The 21,521-nt window shown below is 35.7% G+C and overlaps 1 protein-coding gene across 6 annotated transcripts in view; it reads left to right on the top strand.

Moving 5' to 3' along the window:
* The window catches only part of LOC115439882 (inositol hexakisphosphate kinase 2), a 55,105-nt gene that overhangs the window by 21,289 nt on the left and 12,295 nt on the right, over positions 1–21,521 (top strand). For 3 of the 6 annotated variants that reach the window (XM_030163927.2, XM_030163933.2, XM_030163928.2), the window contains exon 2: positions 11,418–11,509. In XM_030163927.2, coding sequence (XP_030019787.2) covers positions 11,418–11,509 — 92 coding nt within the window. Of the gene's footprint in view, positions 1–10,564; positions 10,593–11,417; positions 11,510–16,606; positions 16,995–17,020; positions 17,040–21,521 lie in introns of those variants that run through there. The other 3 variants (XM_030163929.2, XM_030163934.2, XM_037438440.1) reach the window with 3 other exon arrangements.

Genomic DNA, 21,521 nt, shown 5'->3' with positions numbered 1-21,521 from the left:
TTTATAAGTGTTTCCATTTGTGTGTTTACGCAAATGTGTTCTTAGATTAACTTTAATGGGCGGCTGCGTTTACTCCGCAAAATGTTTTGTTTTCTTCATGACGTCTTTACTACAATTCGTATAAATAACCTAAAGATGCGTAATTAAAAATGACTCATTATGATATTCCCGTTGTTTTGATTGCGATCTGTGATAGTATCTTTTTATTGATTTGAGTTAATTTTGTTTGTAATGTACTGACTATTATCAAAAAGCTTATGGGGGAAATGTGCTATAATAGGGATTATTTCAATGCGTATTATGCGTAAGATGCCTGTGATATTATAGGTAATAACGAAAATTATCCTTCGTAGTTTATAATCTTGAATTGCCATGATAATAATTATATTGTACAATATGAGTCACGGAGGAAAACCGAATGTCTACATTTTTATTTTCTTAGCTCACCGATCAACAATCGAACGTATGTAAATTAGTTACATATATCGTGTTATTTACTGAGGTATTAGCCCCTCGTAGCCCGTTCAGCCAGCACGGTTGAAAATGTATAACGCAACAAAAAAAAAAACAAAAGTTTTTTTAAATAATGTTTCCAGGATCTTTGAGACAGTTAATGAAAGTAAGCAGGCTCATCGCAAGGGTAGTTGTGCGATAAACGAGCTTTTAAATTGTTACTAATGTGATATTCGGTGAAAATTACTCTATAAACAATGAATCACGCGTATAAAATACTTATTTTAAATGTGCGCGTTCCCGTAAATATTCCGTCTAATGCTTCATTTATAACATTCTTATGTCTCGTTATGTTAATTGCATCGCAACCGCTGTAATGTCATTGTTTGAAAGAATTGCGATAGAAGTATTTATCGGCCATAGAATATAGAATATTACATTATAGGATTATTTTACTGCCTTTATAACAACTTTATTTGTTTGGCATTCGTTGACATCCTTCGAAGGGTCTTTGCACTCAGAGCAGCCGAAGATAACAAAATTCTTATGATAAAATGATTTTTTAATGGTTTCGAGATATATTACAATTACTAATGGAAAATAAATGAATACATGATGGTGTAATATTTTATGAGTTTAAATTAAACATGTCTCCCGAGTCATTAGGTAAACGCAATGGCATTTTTTATATCAGAAATCCAAATATATCTACTTTACGACCTCCTGGAAGCACCCATGGAAAGAAATCTGAAGTATGCGAACCAATTGAGATATAAACTCAGGAAGCGGCTAGTTATATAAAAATAAAATTATATTAGCCCACATCACAAGTTCAGTACTACTCGCGATCGCCGAATAAGTTGATGAATAATAATAGAACACCTCTGCAAATGTGTCTGCTGATCCACATCGGGCCGGTGCGGTGGTCTCTGGACATTACCCAAAATGTAACGCGGTGGAATGCTCGGTGCCCTGCATCTTGTTCTTTCATTGTAAAGCAATGGGTATATCTTAATCTATCGTTGACACAATTCGGTAGTAAATGTAGCAACCATCTAATTTTGTAGTTAGATACAAAAACATTTAATTTATGAAATCTCTCAGTACACTAAAACAAGGGATAGCGTCGCGGTGATTCTTTGTTGTCGGGTGGCGCGTCGTTGTCTATGAGCCAAGGGCGCATGACCATGGAGGAAGGTTGAGAGTTATGACGTCATCGCGTGCGTAACAACCCCTACGCACTTGAGGCCAAGGCCTCCTCGGCCCTCTGCTACTCTTGACATTGAACGAATAAAGCGAGCCTAATATTCGACACGTTATTTAAATGTATGAAGGCAATTTATCATAATATTATGATTTGTCAAGACGTGACGTAGTTACTTATCAATTGATACCAACATTTGCGTTTGCGCAGTTTGTTGTGTTTTTTATTTAATAATTCGATTTTATATTTTATATAGGACAGTCATTTATTGGATTGTTATTGCGTTGTGACCAGTGAATTATTTTTATCACGGTGATTTTATATTCATGTGAAATAATAATTAGTTTTCACTGTGTCGCTTTTCTACGAAACTGCGTCCAGTGATTCATTGTTGAAACTCGCGATTTGTGGTTTGAATGACTGTAGAATTTCACAAGATTGAATTGGATATGAGTAATTTATAGTTAAATTAGCCCATATCAATTTTACTTTATTTACGGTTAATTACCCGTTTCCTTTTATGTCTTGAACTGTTGCTTAATTTGTATTATGAGGACTTGGTATATCAGAGCAGTGAACCCATTGTTTAAGTAACTTGAACATGCTGTAATTACCCGGTCCCTAGTACAAATTCACTAATCATTCGGGTTTTAAAATATAGGGCAAAATGTTCTAATTAGAGATAAATCCAACGACGTCAGTTCAAGTTAATTTAGACATCTGCGGTAATCTCCTTACGCTGAACGCTCCCCGGTGGCCGTGAAAGGAATGCCCTCGGGACGTCAGCTTATCTCGACCTTGGGCCTGATTTATCGGGATACGAACAACGCAATGCGCCACTCTATGAATACCGAACAGGGATCAACTATTTACTACACGTATTTTTGTTCCTGACCCACAAAATTATTAAGATGAGGAAGCGTTTGTGAGATGAGATTGCTACCCGAACTTTGTCAATATCCTTTGTGAATAGTAAAAAAATTTGTTGGTGTTTGGTAGACTGCTTTTAAATATAAAGACGTTGGAAATACCTTATTTGTATGTTAGCAAGTAAAATAAGCTTTTTGTTACTACTCACTACTATATGGCTTACAAATATATTTTAATGTATATATTTATGTTACATACAACACCATATCACGCCTTTATCCTCGAAGGTGTAGGTGCAACTAGAACACCCACTTATTGCCAGTATGTTCCGTCTTATGGTGTGATTGGGGGCGAGTTTATCGGTACATTATGTGGAAATTACAGATTCAGGGCTGATGCTGAGCAGATATACCCAATATCCCTTTGACCAACATAGGATTCGAACCCGGGACCTAAGAACGACATCGTACCGCGCACGCGATACAACTACGCCTGCGAGGCATTAACATTGCATACATTTTTTGTAATGTTCATTAATAGAATTAGAACGAAGGCTTAGTACAATAAGATAGTACATAGTTTCCAATGCTCCAAATTATGAAAATTATTTGGAACAGAGAATAAAACGAAATTCTTTTATGAAATAAGCGTCAACGTTGGTTGAAAAAGAAGCGATTATTGATATTTGAAATATTGACACATTACATCAGCTGCTTGATAGCATTTAAAAGGTAGAGTTATTTATTTCCTATTCAATCTTTGTCGAAAGTATTGTACAAGGCGGGGTGGCATCGCGTGGGTGTATTAGGCATAAGGTGGGCGTGACGTGGGCGCCCCTACCCTTGCTGCAGCACGGGACAATTTAATAAGCGTTTGTAAGTCCTTCTGGTTTTACTTTATTACTAAGAACTTCTCGTTGGCATGAAATTTCTTATTGTACTATATTTAGGAATGAATGGCGGCCGTTTCCTTTGAAATATTATGCATATTTAAATTAAGCAATTTTAATTTATAAAAGAAAATTAATTCGGGGAATTGCCGCTTACGTCGAGTAAAATCTATATTCACAGGTTTGGGAAATTTCATCCGTTTGCGTACCTACGTATTTAATGTAAATAAGGATAATTTATGTGGACAACCTTACCAATTTTCTTGGAAAGTATTCGCTTTTAGCTGGAGTTTTCATCAGCCACAAAGCCACCTTTTTTAGCCAGCTAGGAATCACTTTTAGTCGCAAAAAGGTTTCCTTTATCGAAGTCGGGCGCTACGCTTCCATCAGCTATTCAAGTCAGCGTTCAGGCCGCAAATGAAATATTCAGAAGCCAGTATAATAGGCGTGCCATTTACCTGCCTTGCCTTAGAAAAAAAAAGTTACCATCTCTTATTATTGTTATATAATAATTGGATCCAATTTGTAACGAAGAATACATTCAGCAAAAATAATATAGAATACTTTTGTCATGTTTCTTTGTTTGATATTTTTAATTGGATGTCATGATGTTTTTCTTAATAATTTAGATGATTTCAAAGAAAAAAATATTGTATTAAAAAAAATTATGAATTTGTCCTAGGAAATCCGCGCATGATACTGAGATATTTAAGAATTTTCGCGCTTTTGCATATTTCGATTATTAGAATAAAGTCTTTAAAGTAGAACGTTTGGAGTATATCTAAAAAATATTTAATGACGTGGAAAGTTATCAGACAAGACGTTATATTGGAATTGGAAATCGATACACCTAATGATAATAAACTGCATGTTTGTATTGATATGCCAATAATACCACAAAATAAGTATTGTTTGCGGCAATAACATTTACGATTGAAACTTGAAGTTAATTTCGCTATCAGCTGCTTTATTTATGCATATCAGCAGCACTTAACAGTAATCGATTCAAAGCACTTCAAATAAATTCATATTTATGATAGTGTATAAGCTGTTGGTTGTAGGTAGACATGCGTGAGGCTAACTTTAGACCGTATAGAGGTGATTTAAGGGCGTAAGGGCGTAGAAAACGAACCGACACGTCTTGGAACTACTTAGGCCCTTTCTAACGTATGTTCTCAGTTGCAAATGCTCCTATATCGACTATGCCTTATTTATAAATTATATATTTTAAAAGGCGGCTTTATAATGTAACATTTAAGGTCGAGGGAATGTTATGACGTCATTAAGGCATACCTGATAGATACCGCAGCATAAAATCTAATCGAAATCCTATATTATATAGTACTAGCTTTTGCCCGCGCCTCCGCCCGCGTTATAAAGTTTTTCGGGCTAAAGTTTTCCGTTATAAAAGTCACGCTATATATTTTCCCGGGAGCCTATGTTCTTCCCAGGGTCTCAAACTGTCTCCATACCAAATGTTATCCTAATACGTTGGGTAGTTTTTGAGTTTAACACGTTCGGGCACACCGATGCAGCGGGGGACTTTGTTTTATGATATATTTTTGTAGAACTTTTTAAGAGGAACAATCCCGTCATACATTATTGTTGCATAACTTTAACCGTTTACGCAGCGCACGCAACAGAAGCTCTCAAAACCAATAAATTGTCCCCGTTTTTGCATCATGTTTCATTACTGCTCCGCTCCTATTGGTCATAGCGTGACGATATATAACCTATAGCACTTCAGGAATAAAGGGCTATCCAACACAAAAATATTTATTCAGTTCGAACCTGTAGTTCCTGAGATTAGCGATTACTGCTCCGCTCCTATTGGGCATAGCCTGATGATATATATAGCCTATAGCATTCCAGGAACAAAGGGCTATCCAACACAAAAAGAATTATTCAGTTCAAACTCCTAGTTTCTGAGATTAGCCATTACTGCTCTGCTCCTATTGGTCATAGCGTGATGATATATAGCCTATAGCACTTCACGAACAAAGGGCTATCCAACACAAAAAGAATTATTCAGTTCAAACTCCTAGTTTCTGAGATTAGCCATTACTGCTCTGCTCCTATTGGTCATAGCGTGATGATATATAGCCTATAGCACTCCACGAACAAAGGGCTATCCAACGCAAAAATAATTTTTCAGTTCGGACCTGTAGTTCCTGAGATTAGCGATTACTGCTCCGCTCCTATTGGGCATAGCGTGATGATATATATAGCCTATAGCATTCCAGGAACAAAGGGCTATCCAACATAAAAAGAATTATTCAGTTCAAACTCCTAGTTTCTGAGATTAGCCATTACTGCTCTGCTCCTATTGGTCATAGCGTGATGATATATAGCCTATAGCACTTCACGAACAAAGGGCTATCCAACACAAAAAGAATTATTCAGTTCAAACTCCTAGTTTCTGAGATAAGCCATTACTGCTCCGCTCCTATTGGGTATAGCGTGATGATATATAGCCTATAGCACTCCACGAACATGGGCTATCCAACGCAAAAAGAAATTTTCAGTTTGGACCGGTAGTTCCTGAGATTAGCGCGTTCAAACAAACAAACAAACAAACAAACTCTTCAGCTTTATATAATAGTATAGATATCCACAGTAAAAGATAATTGCCTAAGCAGTAAGCCGCCCATTACACCCCAGACTAAACTCGAGTTTGGAAACTGAGATTCGTCCTTGAGCGAAATGTTTCTTGAGGTAGAGCATTTTTAGGCTCTAGGGCTTTTTATCTGATGATCTTTGAATGTCGCCTGCGTTGAGGTTGGTAATATGTGTCTATATGTAAGTATTGGTGTACCAGTACCATCTTGTAAGGATACCACCAAAACGGAGTAAATGAAAATCAAGGGGTAGAAAAATATAACACAAATGAACCGTCTTAACTACCTTTTGCCGTCCACACATATATACATGAGCACAATACTCTAAGGATTCTTATCACTGATGTTACAATAGAACAGGTAAAAAACGCCTTAATTCTAGTTTAAAGCTTATTGTAGAATATTTTATTTTTTTCAGTAAATAATATTTCCACTCGACGTAGGCCGATATATACTTCCAAAGAAATTAACTGCCATTACTTTCTTTGGAAATCATACTATGTTTGTTACTACTTATTCGTAGGTATGGCATCCTGTTGCCACTGTAAATGATCTATCTAGTAAAGATACACTATTAAATGCAAATTTGGTTAAAGAAAGTTACGGTTTTGATGCTATCAAAGTCTAAGGTATTTATTTATAGTGACATATAAAAAAATATATAAAAAGGACTTATTGATGAATTAGTTTTAGGATGCGATGAGGTTGGAGTAATCTAGTCTCTAAACTTGAAGTTTAAATATGTATTTAAAAAAGCCTATGTTCCATCGACATTACAATTGTAGAGCTAATTCCTTACGAAACCCTAATGCCATTGTATTGTATTAGATACTGATATAAGGTTGTCTATTAGAGGAAGTAGGAGATAATTAAGAATTAACGAGTATTTCCAATGTGATCCTCATCTCGAGACTCGACCTTTATCACCTTCATGTTATTTACCTTTATGAGTTTCTATCACCTTAACTCTAATGAACCATGTTTATAATGAGCTTACCTCGTGAAGTGTCAATTTTAATTAACAAAACCAAGAAGCAGGTGGGCCTATTAATCTAAAAGTAATTATTATTTTTGCTCAAGTTTAAAATGAGTAATTGGGTCACATCGAATATTAAATTAAATGTTGATGACTTTTTAAGAAGTTATACGGGTTTTTTGAAACATAATATTTATGATAGAAATTGTTTGGAGGGGAAAAGGAAAAAGTAAAAATGTGTACATAGTTCAAAAATCTTGCATCTTTTATTCGTAACTTATTGGTTATTGTATTTTACATCACCATAAATATAAAACCGTTACTGTTAAATATCAAATATATGTATATATTATCCGGAAATGTTTTCTATTGACAGAATTTATGTATTTTCTCGGGCTGTGTTTAGTCTGCCGTCATTACTACGGTACATATTTCAATCATCCATTAGTTTGTTCAGCTCCGAATCAACAGCGAAACCTTCAGCTATTTCAGTGAAATAATACCTTTGATCAGCATCACTCGTCGATGCAAAAATATATCTCAATTTGTTTATAGAGTTTATTTTTAAAAGTTTATTCTTAAGAAACTGTGCAGGATACGGGAAATAGGAAAAGCCCGTTAGAAGATTTAAGATCTGTAGGTATAATGATTTCTTATGTTTACGCAAATGTGTCGAATGAAACGGATACAATTTTTTCAAAATTACGATTTTTCAGTTCAAAAATATTGTAGATCACGGTCCGAACTACGCGAAATCTTTAAAATAAATTGTGTTACTATAAAATGTAAGTAGATATTGTAACTGTGACTTTTCGGACGAGCTACACCTTAGTTTGCCCCGTGACCATAAAGTCTGCAAAGGCTTCGAAACGTCAGGAGAAAATAGATATATAAAAAACCACGAAAATGTAGGAAAACTAGTTTTATTTCGAGATCTGTATGTTAGATACATTTTGTTACTTTAAATATCACTAGATAATTAAAATAAAGTTGCAAATAAAAATAGATTTTCAACAATGCGTCTAATAATTGATATTGTAAGTACATAACTGTAAAAACTGTATCGATCCTTCACGGTTGGATAACTCTTAATTAACAGCCTGTATTCGAGGAGATAATTTGTTAAGGTTAAAAATATTGTAGAAAAATTACGTTTAATAGGCAATCAATTTGCATAACCCCAATTTTAAATTATATTATTATGAAGCTTTTTTGCTACTTGGGATGAGCATGCGCTTCTGGCAAACATAATTTTATGTTTGAAATAATTGTGGCTCATCAGATATACATAGGTAGATAATTCTTTATTGAAAACCGCACAAAAGAAAAATCAATGTATACATAAGGGAGAGCGAATACTGCGCATACTACATATTATTTCGCCGTTATAACGTTTTAGGCCGGTAAGACTATACTAAAAATGATAGAAAGCTAATTATACCATTTTCAAACTTTCTTTTTTAGATACAATAATGCTGCGGGCAAATACTACATCTTAATAACGGGTTTAGTGAAAATTGTTGAACTTTATAATAATATATATTGCACCTCCGAAATTAAATCGATGTGTTCGTCGCGTCAATTGCTTTTTATTTTTATAAAATTAAAAACTAATAAAGTTGCAATGTAAAGTATTTTAAGAACTACCCCGACAAGCGTGTCAGTGACAAAATGATACGTGTGCGGCCTATTGTATAACCAGTGGTGCTATATTCATTCAGAAGGGCGTGTAGTGTAATTGGTATGATTAGCGATGTATTTGAGAAGTAGCGTGAAGCAATTTGCCGGGCACGCTAACGACGTTGGCTGTTAAAGACGTTTAATACTCAACGCCAGTCGTTTTTGTATTTAATTGCACTTACCGTACGATGCACATTCGAAGCGTGTTTATTACTCGAGGCAAATTAAAAGAGGTAACATTAAGTTAATATATATTGTACTTGTGCTCACACAATAGTAATAATAAAGAAGAGAGATATATGATGTATTGGTTGGAAAGTCTTTATAGTGCTTGTTTCCACTAATAATTTTATACCAATTCCGATAAACTATTCTATAATAATAATATTCAAGGATTTACGAATTATTTTTGTATAAAATATCGTTGCGAACCTCTTTAAAAAAATATTTATTTATGTTTTATTTATACATATAAAATACCATAACAGTTACAAAACTAAACCTATGTTATATATGTAGATGAAGTAGGTATTAATTTTAACAATTACAATTATTTCAACTTAGTACCAAACATTCATTAATATAAAATATATCTTGCGGAAATATTGATTTTTCTTTCTATATGTATTATAAATATCGAAGAGACAGCTTCTAAAAATACGGTTAGCGTTTTGCTAAGGGTAGAGTAAGAACAAGCTCTTCCCACCACCGAGATATGTTTTTTTATATTCTATATATAAAAAGCTTTTAGTATTGAGGAAGTAAAAACAAATTAGAATTAATACTGTTTGTTTAACAAGTAAACAAATAGCAAGATGTGCAGCTGGATGCTGGCCAATTCCTTACCGAAGATATCTGATATCGAAATTTTGTCATCGTAAATTTACTGCACTGATTGAAATTCTTATTTATGTTAGCAATCAATAACGTAGCGATTGCAGTCAACACTCGTTTGTTACTTATTGTGTATAAATTCAATGTCATACGAATACTTGATTTGACTTGGTTATTATATCGCGTGCTGCCTGGAATGCTAAAACTTCGAAGTTATTTTGTTTGGGCTGTCATTATTAACAGTTTCCCACATTGTTGCGGTTGTATTCCGTATGTTTTATGTTCGGAGTTAACGTTGGTGTCACATTGATAACAGCACGGCTTAGTAATAGTTGGCATGCGATTGTATATTTGGTAATGCGCTGATAATATGAAGGTTAATAGGATATTGAACATTTGCGGCTCAGTCAGTCGTATCATTGCGTGGGTTGGGATTTTTGCAAATCCTCACCGACTTTGCATACGATTATGTTATGCTTTGTTTTCTGCATAACGTTTTATCCCGGCGTTTTTTTCCCATTATCTGTCAGTGATTTATAATGGAAATTTTAGCCACTTAAGAGTTTAATACTGTTATCACTGCATGTTGTATAGATAATGCTCATAATCTGTGTAAAGAGAGCCTATTGTGAAATATTAGCTCTATTGCATATAACGCCCATGAAGAATTTACTGCAATGTCAATATTTGTTTTATTACTGGCGGGTTTAGGCTCATTCAATAGATACAGCAAATAATCGGTGAGCAAACCGAGTGGAGGTACGTAATTGTTATCTGTGTTGCACCCGAGAGCCGAGAATAAAATATATCGCACGTGGGAACTGTACGTTCGCAGTTTATTGATTTACTACCTTTTTGCCAACACTTTGCCGTAGATGTCTCGAACACGCAGTCTCGTTACTCAGTTTTGATAGCTTTTTAATGTTCCAGCGATATATTATTAATGCTAGCGCAATATTTATATGCAGAGTAATCGCTCGTGTATCTTATAAACCCCACAGGAAACGTTGTACGAAATAAGGGGCGTGGATAAAACGATCATATTATGTTTTCAAATGTTATTTTTAGGTACGTTGACGCGCACAAATAACTTTCAAGAATACATTCGATATGTGATATTGATTGATTAGAAAGAGTAGCCAAATATGATTGTCTATTTTGATGTTTCATTCGTGTTACACGAATAAAGACGATTATTGTACCAAATATAAAGCGAATATTCAGTGTTTAGTATAAACTACACAGAATTTTATATTAATGCTTCTATCACGTATTGATAACAATTTAATTTTTAATCACTTAGATGTAAATATTGTTTAATCGTAAACTTCATTAGATGAGCATCAGGACTTTCAAAACGAAACCAAAATCGTCTCTTTTCAAAAAAAGCTCCTGTAAAATGTATTTTTAATTATTTCAATTAATTAACCTTGCCTAAATGTAACACAGTGTGATGATTACGCAAATTATGGCTTATACAATTATTTGTTACTTGTAAACAGTATAAATTTCTACATCGTAGCAAATACCTTAATCATCAATGTCGACTAATAGAATATTCAAAATAAAAAAAAAAAATATTTATATTTTTCCATTTATCTATATGTATACTCTATGGCATAAAAAAAAATAGGTTAATGAAAGGCTTAATAAGTATATAGGATTAAATACAGCAAATCAGTACTTAATCTGTAATTAGTCTGTCACACAGTAGATGACGTATCAATCAGGTGATATGTTTTGTTGGCGGCGATGTGTTTTCTAAGTTGGTTGTATTTGCAATGTGCGGAGTGTATATTACAGTTATCTTATCTGTTAAGTAATCTATGCATTACAAAGAGCAAGTGAACTGTGAAGCACTCGTTAATGGAGTTTATACGATGTTGTTGTCAGGTGCAAGGCGCACGTCGCTCCCGGCCGCTCTCAGCGCCATCGGCTCCGACGCAGCTTTCACAAGCTCTACCGGCTCTACGCGATACAACGAGGTGAGTACGTTTTGTTTACCAGATAATGACGTCATTTTACACCCGTATTATACATTGTGTGGGTTATAAATAAACATTGTACACTATTATTATATTTTATTTGAATAATAATCGTCTTTTCTTTCATGTTTTATTACCGCATGTCGATTTTGTCGAAAATGTAATAATGGACAGTGTTATGATTTTTTATTGAACTAACAATAATCGGCTTATGTATTTTTTGTTTCATTATTTCGATATGTTGAGCAAAATATGTGATATGTCTCGTGATAAATGTTTAGCGATATAAATTAATAAAGTGACGCATTACCTTGTTTTTTTGTTTTGTTTTTTATTGATCCTAAATAAAATGACGCAAATGTTAATTTAATTAAATTTGTAGGTTGGAGCTCTGTCGTTGATAGACGATGATTTTGCCAATGTCAAAATAAAAAAGACACTGACTAATTTTGTTGTACGGTGAATAAAGTATGGTACTAGGTAGGTACAAATTGGTCTAAAAACGCCACGCGTAAATATCTCAATAAATTCCCAATAAGAATGTTATTTAGGTATAATACTATTAAAGGCACAAATGTAAGAAAATAAATACGGAAAAATCAAAGACAAAGAAATAAACAATAGAAAATATAAAAACAAATATCATAAATCGAAACCGAATATATTTAGATTTATAGACGACTATAACTGACTAATTAGGTGAATGGATTAAAGTTAAGATCAAAGAAATATCAACTAGTAACTTAAGTAAAAAAGGAAAGCTCCAAAGCGCCTTCGTCCAAACCACACTTACACAGGGATTGATGTTACACTCAAATTTTCTCCAAAATACCGGCGTGCAAACAAAACCCAATCCTACTTAATTTGGCTGAAAAATTCTTAATTCTAAACCAACATTTAGAAGATATTGCATGCTCAATGTCGAAATATTTTTCTTTAGTATGTCGTGAAGTTCGCTATAGGCGATTCCATCTTTTAAACATATTCGATTTATCTGGACAACGAAGAGGAAAACAGTAACTGTGTGGCTTATCGCCCCAATGAGAGGCCGCCCTAGCAATGGAATTCACAGTTACATTACCCGGAATATCTGAGTGACTAGCAATCCATTATAATGCTATTTGAATGCCCAAAGACTGAAATTTATACTAGAAAGTTCCTTAATTTGAAGGGAAATGGGAAAATTGTTTTGGGAAAGGAACTAAAATTTTGGTAAAGCCATTAGGCATCTTGTGGAATTATGCTTCCTCTGAAATAACAGAGCAGAATGGAGAATAGAGGAAGTTCAGCATAATTTGGAATTTGGGAATCCAAACTGCAGTATTGACACAGTCATCGGAAAGCCTTGATGCATCCTTATAGGTAGTAAGCTAGTCAGGTCAATCCCTATCCAAAATATAATTAAGTTTAGCATTAGCACTAGGGCGATGCAAATGTCGTGTTATCAAAACGTGTCTTTCGGGAAAAACCGCAAACAATGGAGAGTAATTCGTCATAAATATAGAAAGCTGATAAACAGAACAATTTGTCTTACACAAATATGGAGATAAAAACCACATCTATCAATGTAACAATGCCAGTTTACATTTATTAATGACGGTAGTAAAGATCTGGATTATTCCAGCTGGTTTTTGTCTGAACGAGAAGTGTTTGGTGCTGCAACGCGACGGTTGCCATTCGTGCCAATTAGTCGAATTATTTTACGATCGGCTTGGTCACTGTTGATTCGTTTCATTGTTATGGTATTTTTAATTCGTTTCTATGCATTCTGTATAATTAAAGTGCATTGTGCTCTTGTAATGATCGATATCTAAGATTTGAAATCGATATCGATTATTTTCTAGCTGTACTATTTTGATGATGGTGACAGAGTTGCAATGATTTTAACATCTGATTGGAATGGTAACAAAAGGAAAATGGGTGGATTATGTTAAAATTGACATAGGGAGTACTAGGGAGACTAATTCATAGCTGTATATTTTACAACTCACGTGGCGAGAGACACATCGATAATAATTATGTATCATTTTTGTTATGATATGCATGCATATTTAGTATTTAAAAATAATATTTATACATTTCTCACGGATTATTTGCGTAAAACTTGTAGTCGTGTATACCATAATTGAATATTTAGTATTTACTTAATCACCGGATACTATGTTTCGAGACGTATATTATTAGAATTATCTAGACATATTATTATTTCATTCCGCAATGCACAAATTTGCAAGCAAAACTACATACAATTTACCTACAGGAGCAAGTTACCAGGATAAAAAGTACGTTAATGTAATGTAATAAGTACACGTGGTGTTCAACAGTTTCTGAGTTTGCTTCTAAGAAAAATGCAAACATTTTGACAAACTTTCTCAATTTATAATATTCGTAATATGGAGTCCGAATTATGCTACGTTCAAACTCTGGCAGATTTGAATTGTTTCTTCCATTATTTATATTTGATCATAATATTCGATAGGTGTATTTATTATTGTTTGGTATCGGGATGTAAAACCGGACACAAGGTCGGAAAGTGATGTGAATTTTAAATCTTTTCCAATATCTATATTACCAAGTCTGTTATTTAGTATGTGCATATATTCAAAACATTAGCTTATTTAGCACATTTAGTATTCAGCTTACATTAAATAACGGTTACGTAAGAGGTTTTTGGTCGTAGCGCTGATCCTTTGATCTGTGCTGTAGGTATTATGCGTACTAGGCAAGTTTACCGCGGAATTTTGTTTACTGTGAATATGTGCGGAGGAATATACACCAGTGTCACGTTTTATAGCTTTACTTAACTAATCCAATTTATTTCCCGCTTGGGTCACTGACTTGAGATTAATTCTTTCACCGGTGCCAGGTTTTAGCCTAATAGATGAGAAACTAAATGTGGCAGGTTAGTTTATTCAAGGGCAACACATGGATTCTTTTTCTAGTATTGCAGATATAACTCAATATCAAGCGACTTAGTGGCTTGTTGGTTTTACTTTTAAAATATTTTTTTATTGCTTTGAATGACGAGACGAGCTTGCCGTTCACCTGATAGTAAGCGATACGACCGCCCATAAACAGTAGAAACATCAACCACCACCTTGAATTACAAAGTATTGTTTGGTATTCCACTGCGCTCGCCAAACTGAGACATGAGATGTTAAGTCTTATTATGTCCAGTAGTTACACTGGCTACAATGTTCTACAAACCGGAAAACAACAGTGACTACACACTGCTGCTTGGCGGCAGAAATAGACACTACGGTGGTACCTACCCAGGCGGACCCTCACATATTACGAGAGACCTACCACCATTAACCTAGCTATTGTAAGAAATAACAGTAAATTTGCCACTTTTGATAGTGTATAGTATTTTTTTTGGGACAGTTGTACTATCGCTCTCAAGCCCGTTCGTTTATATAATGCAATTTTTTGGCTAGCGAGTTCTTGCAGTAATGCATTGTGTAAGAACTTCCAGATGGGTTTACGCGAGTGGCAATGTTTCAATAGTTCTATACACATGGGCCTTGCCGTAAGTCCTGAAAGTTCAAAAATTTTTAGAAGTCGGTTTGTCGCGGTTGCTTCTAATATTCTTGTTAATCTGAACCTCGCTTTATAGTACGCTTACCGAAACGCAGCTCTTTCAAACTGATGAATACAATTTACGTAGTATTGATAACATATAATATGTAAATATAAACACATATGGTACCTGCTTTTCAGTTCTCAATCAATATCTGTATTATTTTTTTAATTACTTATTTCATAGTGCCAATTAAAGGCACTATTTCAAAATAATTGGGTACAATTGGTTTATTTGTTTTTTGTTTTCCTTCCCTAAATATATAAGGAATAGTTTTATCTAGCTACGATAAATATATTAAGAGAATAATCGTTTCACATTAGATGCTACAGTATCTAGGTCATATAATTAAGGATATCGTCTCTGTACTATTGGGTTTGTTGTTATTCCTACTAGCAAATTAAGATCTAAGCTGAAATCTTGGCATTATGTTGTTTACATTATCTATGTTACCGAAAAAATTATTTAGTATACACAACTGACATTGAAGTGCGCTTTATTTAACGTCGTCCTTGGGTGGGATTAAACTTAGTAAACTTTACGCCTTATATAGGATCTCAAGTCAATATCAGATAATCTCTCAGTTAATTTTTTGAATACTTAAACTGTGCCGGGAGTAGCTTTCTGTGCCTGCAATGCCTGTACATTTTGTATTTTTTGTATTTGGCTGGAAAGCTTTAGGAGATTCTTTTGTTCAGCAGAAAAATTGGTGTGTCTGATGATGATAATTTTTGGGTGGGAATGTATAGCCATTTAAAGAAAGTGAAGTCGGTGAGGTCCTTACTAAAATAAATACAAAACATTTTTGGAATATTAGCAATCTGCACAGAACCCATACAGAAATCAAGTAAAGCAGGAAGATGATGAAGAGCGTTGGTATAATTAAACACCCAGCCTTGCAAGGAAAGTTTTCAGAGCTCTAGCCGCTAATGTCTTAGTTCATTTTCTCGGCAGACATGCACATTGCACGGTAATAACATGCTGTTACAAATTTAAATGTCGCCTTTGTACATTATTGCGTAGTAACAGCCAGCAGTTTATGTTTTGAGTAATACGCACAGCTGTTTAGTAAAGTTCGCATGCGCCAGATCGCTTATTGTATGACTATCGCCGCGTCGGAGTTTCCAATTTTGTTATATGTTTCGTTCACATATTATGCCTATAGGCTATGTATTATTCTATTTATGTGGAATCTACGACATGCGTATGTATAATTCCTATAAATAGGAGATCCCTTTCATAACTAATCGTTGAAATCAGCATACGTCACAATAATCTCCTGACATTGCAGTGCATGTGTCATGAAAGTCAGGTGTTGTTTGTCCAATTGGATGCACATGATCCATATCGAGTCAGCCATGAATCGGTGTAGTGTTCATAAATGGTCGGGTGTTAGGGTCGGAGTTGTGTCGGAGTGGGCCGGCTTCGCCTGCTCAATGCTCGGTGCTGACTGGTGGCCGCTGGCTCGCGCGCCGCTCCGCGCCGTGGCTGTGTGCGGCGGCGCGCTCTACACAGGCGCGCACACAACGCCCGCCGCGCAACATTGATTCGTTGTTCGCGCTTCACCCGCCATCGTCTCAGTCACCAGTGCGCAACGCCCGGAGATACAAGTGCTCCGCGCTTCACGGCGCTACTTTTTATTTTTTGCATTCATTTTTTTTGTGTGCTTCACAGAGCATTCACAAAAACTGTTTTAGATTTATGATCTCCCATGAGAACGAAATATCACTCGTCCATTAGATGATACGTGGTCGCAGCTCTCTCGCTAGTTCGGTTCCTGTGCGTTGAGTAATATTCTGTGTCAGTTGAAGTGGTAGTGCTTGTGATAGAATTAAACAATTTTACCGTGAACGTGTTCCCAATTCGGATTTCACCACGAGCGGGCTCAAAGAAGTTTACAGTCAAGTGAGTTACGATTTGTTCGTTTGGACAAAGAACTATGATGAATAGGTTAGTCGCGTTTGATGGTATCGTAGTTTGAGTAACACTTAATGTATGAACTTGAGCGAAATGCACGTCAGCTGTTTCATAATTTACTTTGCAGTTGATATTTGTGTGATTATTTTTGTGTTAAGTAGCGCCTAGCGATGTGAATGGTGCGATGCGATTTGCGCCGAGTGCTGAGTGTGTGTGCACAGTGTCCGGTGCCCGCTGCCACAGTGCCACAGTGGCCACACCATCCTCCCGTCACACCTCACTTGTCATTATCGCTCTACAATCGTCATGTGTTCGATTGTTTGGGACGGACTCCTCTTTCCATTGTTCAATATTGAATTGTAATACGATAAGATCGTGTAGGTCGTGCTAGCTCTTTAGTTCATTGTTTTAAATTTAATTAATTATACAAACCACTTATATTTCTCTAAATAACCCCATGCACAATTCATTTTTACATCTATATTTGATAAATAACGAATTTAAACCACCATCAACGATTTTAAATTAGATTGAATGAAGGCAACAACTACATACATTACTTTATACTTATATCCTTACAATTTGCTTGTTGTATCAGATTTATTAAAATGAAAAATGCCAAGGTTGTCGGTTCTCAAACGTGTTTGCTCAAAGTATCTAATACTGCTTGTGGAAGTCGGCACATAAATATTGTATTTATGTTATGTTTTCATTGATACTCGATAATGCCGGGAAACGATAACAAGCATGTTTGAACATGTTTTAAGAATAAATTATGTTTTGTACATATAATTTAAGTTCTTAATGGATTCAAAAAGGAAATTTTAATGAGTACAGCTTTAAATGTACACGGCTCGCGGAGGTCGTCATCGCCTAGCATCTATGAATGAGGTTAAAATATGCACATAAACTTCAGATTTTATGGACTTTTAATTATTGCGTTTTATTTAGTTAAGCAACTTAGAAATTCATTCCAACCTGCTAAGCTTAACACAAATAGCAAGTATGATTAAAATTGGACATGGACTCGATTTTGTTTAACTTTATATCTAGTCCACAAAGGTTGCACAAGGCCGCGGTTTACGTAAAAAATGTTTACTATTTTCATAGTCACATTGGCACACAACACACTAGTGCATCATTGTTAGCTATGTGTGTTCTACAGGGTCTTTCACAATTCCCGTACTGGTTTATTTCTTTTTTATTACGCCCATTGTGCTTGCAGTCTTATTTTCACTCCGCGTTTCATAGACTTCGCAAAATATTTTTTTCTCATTGTAACAACTCTAATTTTGCGACCACTCTGTGTATGTTTCTACGATGCAACGCTAACAGTACACTTGGCCGCCAGTTGTATCAGCGAGTAGAAGAACGCTTGTAAATGGTCGATCACATTATGAATATTCAGTAACCTGCCGGCAGTCGGCGCGTCTTTCCTGCGGTGAATAATTTCAGGTAGAGTCGGATTGTTTTGTCATAAAGAACCCATCGCTGTCTCCGGTAGTGGTTCTGGTGTCATTTCCTAATTGATTATTTGTTTGAAAGCGATAAGGTGGTAACGGAGCTTGTAGTCGCTGATTGCAAGTCGATAGCGGCACAGGCAGTGAAAGTGCCGCGGGCTGCGCTGGCGCATACGCCATCATGTGTCGCAAGTTCGTCCGTCCGACTTGTACGCGAGGTTCTAGAAAGCTATTTGGAATTTTCCATTATGGTTATAACTAGTTACTTTTGTTCCGCTTTGCCTTAGTAGAGCAGATGCTATGTTTATTGTTCTTATAGATTTGCTTATCGCAAAACTTACCGGTCGCCAAAGTCAGTTATGTCACACGCGTGTTAATCTATTTCACGGTTAAACGAACATTGAATGCATACCCGTATCGTTAGCCAGAAGCGTTCACAGGTCGCAGAACCGAATAAAATTTTGAAACGTGGTTGTCATCAATCGCAATACGTTTCCTATCGTTAGTTGTATCGTCAGCGAATGATGTGATACCACGTTTCATGTATCAATCAATCGGAGCACAGTACCGTCGTTGAAGTAATTAATGCTGGCACACAGCGTGCACTTGGCGTGCGATGGAGGCGTGTGCGCGTGCTCCTCCACGTGATGCTCGATGAGATCGCCATCCGCCACAAACCGCCTACGTTCACTAATCTATAAACCACCAATTACCATTGTCGATTGCACTGTGTACACAATCGTTTCTATAAATGAACGACTAATGCCGGTAGCGGTAGCGAACGCCACAACATGCGCTCACGCCACCTGCGGATTGTTTTATGTAATATCTTGTACTTCTGTCGCATTTTTATCTCGCTATCATCAGGTCAAGCTCAAGGCAAAAGAGGTTAATTATCGTTCATTACCGGCGTTCGTGTTATTACAATTGTAAATGAGTCCCAAAAACCTCGGCATTTCATATTAGGGTAATTGACCTCAACTATCAATGGTTATCGAGGTTGTTCTGTTTCTTTATCTCGCTTCCTGTAATTAATCCCAACGTGACAGATTAAAAAGCGATTTTCCATGAATGAAAATAATGAGTCAGTTGCTTGGCTCGACTGGCACTCGCTTTCATTCAGCCGTGTTGTGAACAATATCTCTCCGATTCTCGCCAAGGTTGACAACTATGTATGATTTTTTAAACTGTTTTATTGCCTCTAACTGGGCTACAAGATAATATCGAGTGTAATCCAATGAATCCATTTTAAATGTTTGTTCTAAAGGCGCCAGACGGACGCTACGTCGCCTCGAACTCGTTCAGGATCGATGCATTTAAATCTGGCAATGTTATATTTGTCTCCACAGGTGATATAAATATCACATAGGTGTTACGTATTCAATGTCAGGTGTCGAGGTGTGCCCGATATTATGTGAATCACCTCATGTGTATTTCGTCTGGTCGTAATTCCCAAAGAATCGTCCGATTTTACTTCTCATCTGTTATTGCGAGTTGTTTTGTGTGGCAACTGGCAACAGGTATAGTTTAGGTGATTATTGGCAGACGACACCGGTGATAGTGTTGGTGGACGCATTGTTTTATTATACTTGGTGCGATTCGCGTGTTGTGAAGCTACTCATATAATTGTTTATAATAATGTAGGTGTGGCTCCCATCCGGTGCAAATGCCGCAACCCGGTGACCTACATTTCCGAGTGCCAGTCGGTTTCGCCCTCACCTTTTCTAGGCAATCCCAATTTCCCCTCTGATCTTAATACGCTTAAAATAATTTATTTTCGTTGCAAAATATTTAACTATACACCGTACAAAATATGTATTTATTTTCTTACACTTACAATGCAATGTCTGTGGTGATACCATCGACTGACCCACTTGCTTATTTGCCGACCTTCAGCTATAAAAAAACGCTTATTTATTATTTATAGAAGATGTTCTTAGGGTTATACGTCATTCAACTAGATACGTGACGTCAACCCGAATTATTGAGACTAATATAAACAAAATTATTTAGAGTACATTAATATTCATGTGATTACGTATTCATGGCTAGCTATTATGAAGCAATGATGTTGGCAAATATTATGCATCCTTCTGTAAGCTAAAACATCTATATAGCAAATTCCGTTCCATTTTACATTACCAAAGATATTAAAAATTTAAGATTTTGATTAGCGATTCCGACGTCCATTCTTTTTCTGACTTAATAATTCCGTAATTTTCCACATTGGCGTTTTAAATCTGTCTGGTAAAGGTTAAAGTAAACTTGAGTTAACAAAACAATTGTACGTGCAAGGAGTTCTCAGCGATGATGACCAAAATATACGTTTGGAATGCAGCAAATTCTCGCACATTTGTTCCTCTCACGGTCATGATATTGCCAAATATAAATACCGTCATACCGTTTAGTCCATTAACCTGTATTGTTCCCGTTCTGTTCCTCACTGAGGCAGTCGTTTCACTGTTTGTTTCTCTTACGCTATAAAAAATAACGACAGGGAACAATAGTGAAAATGAACCATTTGAAAATCCCCTCTTTTAACTTACTGTTCACTCTGTGAAATATCACTTTTCAAACGGCCATTTTATAGGAATACAGTTTAGTTATAATGTAAAAAATAATTTATATGGTTCATGATGATGATGATTTATTGTTCTCATAGTTTTAATTATTATATTTAAGTAACATCGCCATAGCATTTTGAGGTTTGATAAAGTCATCTCTAGTGTTCCACAGAATATCGAGGTGTGAAGTGTGTGTAATAATTTGTAGACAAATCCGATTAGTCATATCGGAAAGGTGATGGCCCGAACCTTGAGTGCAGTCCACGGCAGCAGATTTACGTACGTACAAATCTCTATGACGTAAGTCATACTTCTGCACAATTTTTGCACGAAAAACTGACGAAAAAGAATTTCTTGAAACAATATTAATGATGGCCAAGCGACCTTGCCCCTCGTCTCAACAGTTCAAATAGTTGGACGTCTCGCTAGTTTGCTTTACATTCGTGACTGTGCGTAGGTTGCTATATTTTTGCCGGCCATAATGCGTGGCA

This window comes from Manduca sexta, chromosome 14 (assembly GCF_014839805.1).
Source record: "Manduca sexta isolate Smith_Timp_Sample1 chromosome 14, JHU_Msex_v1.0, whole genome shotgun sequence".
Classification (NCBI taxonomy): domain Eukaryota; kingdom Metazoa; phylum Arthropoda; class Insecta; order Lepidoptera; family Sphingidae; genus Manduca; species Manduca sexta.
The sequence above is the reverse complement of the archived record's forward strand: the minus strand, read 5'-3'. Positions and strand labels throughout refer to the sequence as shown.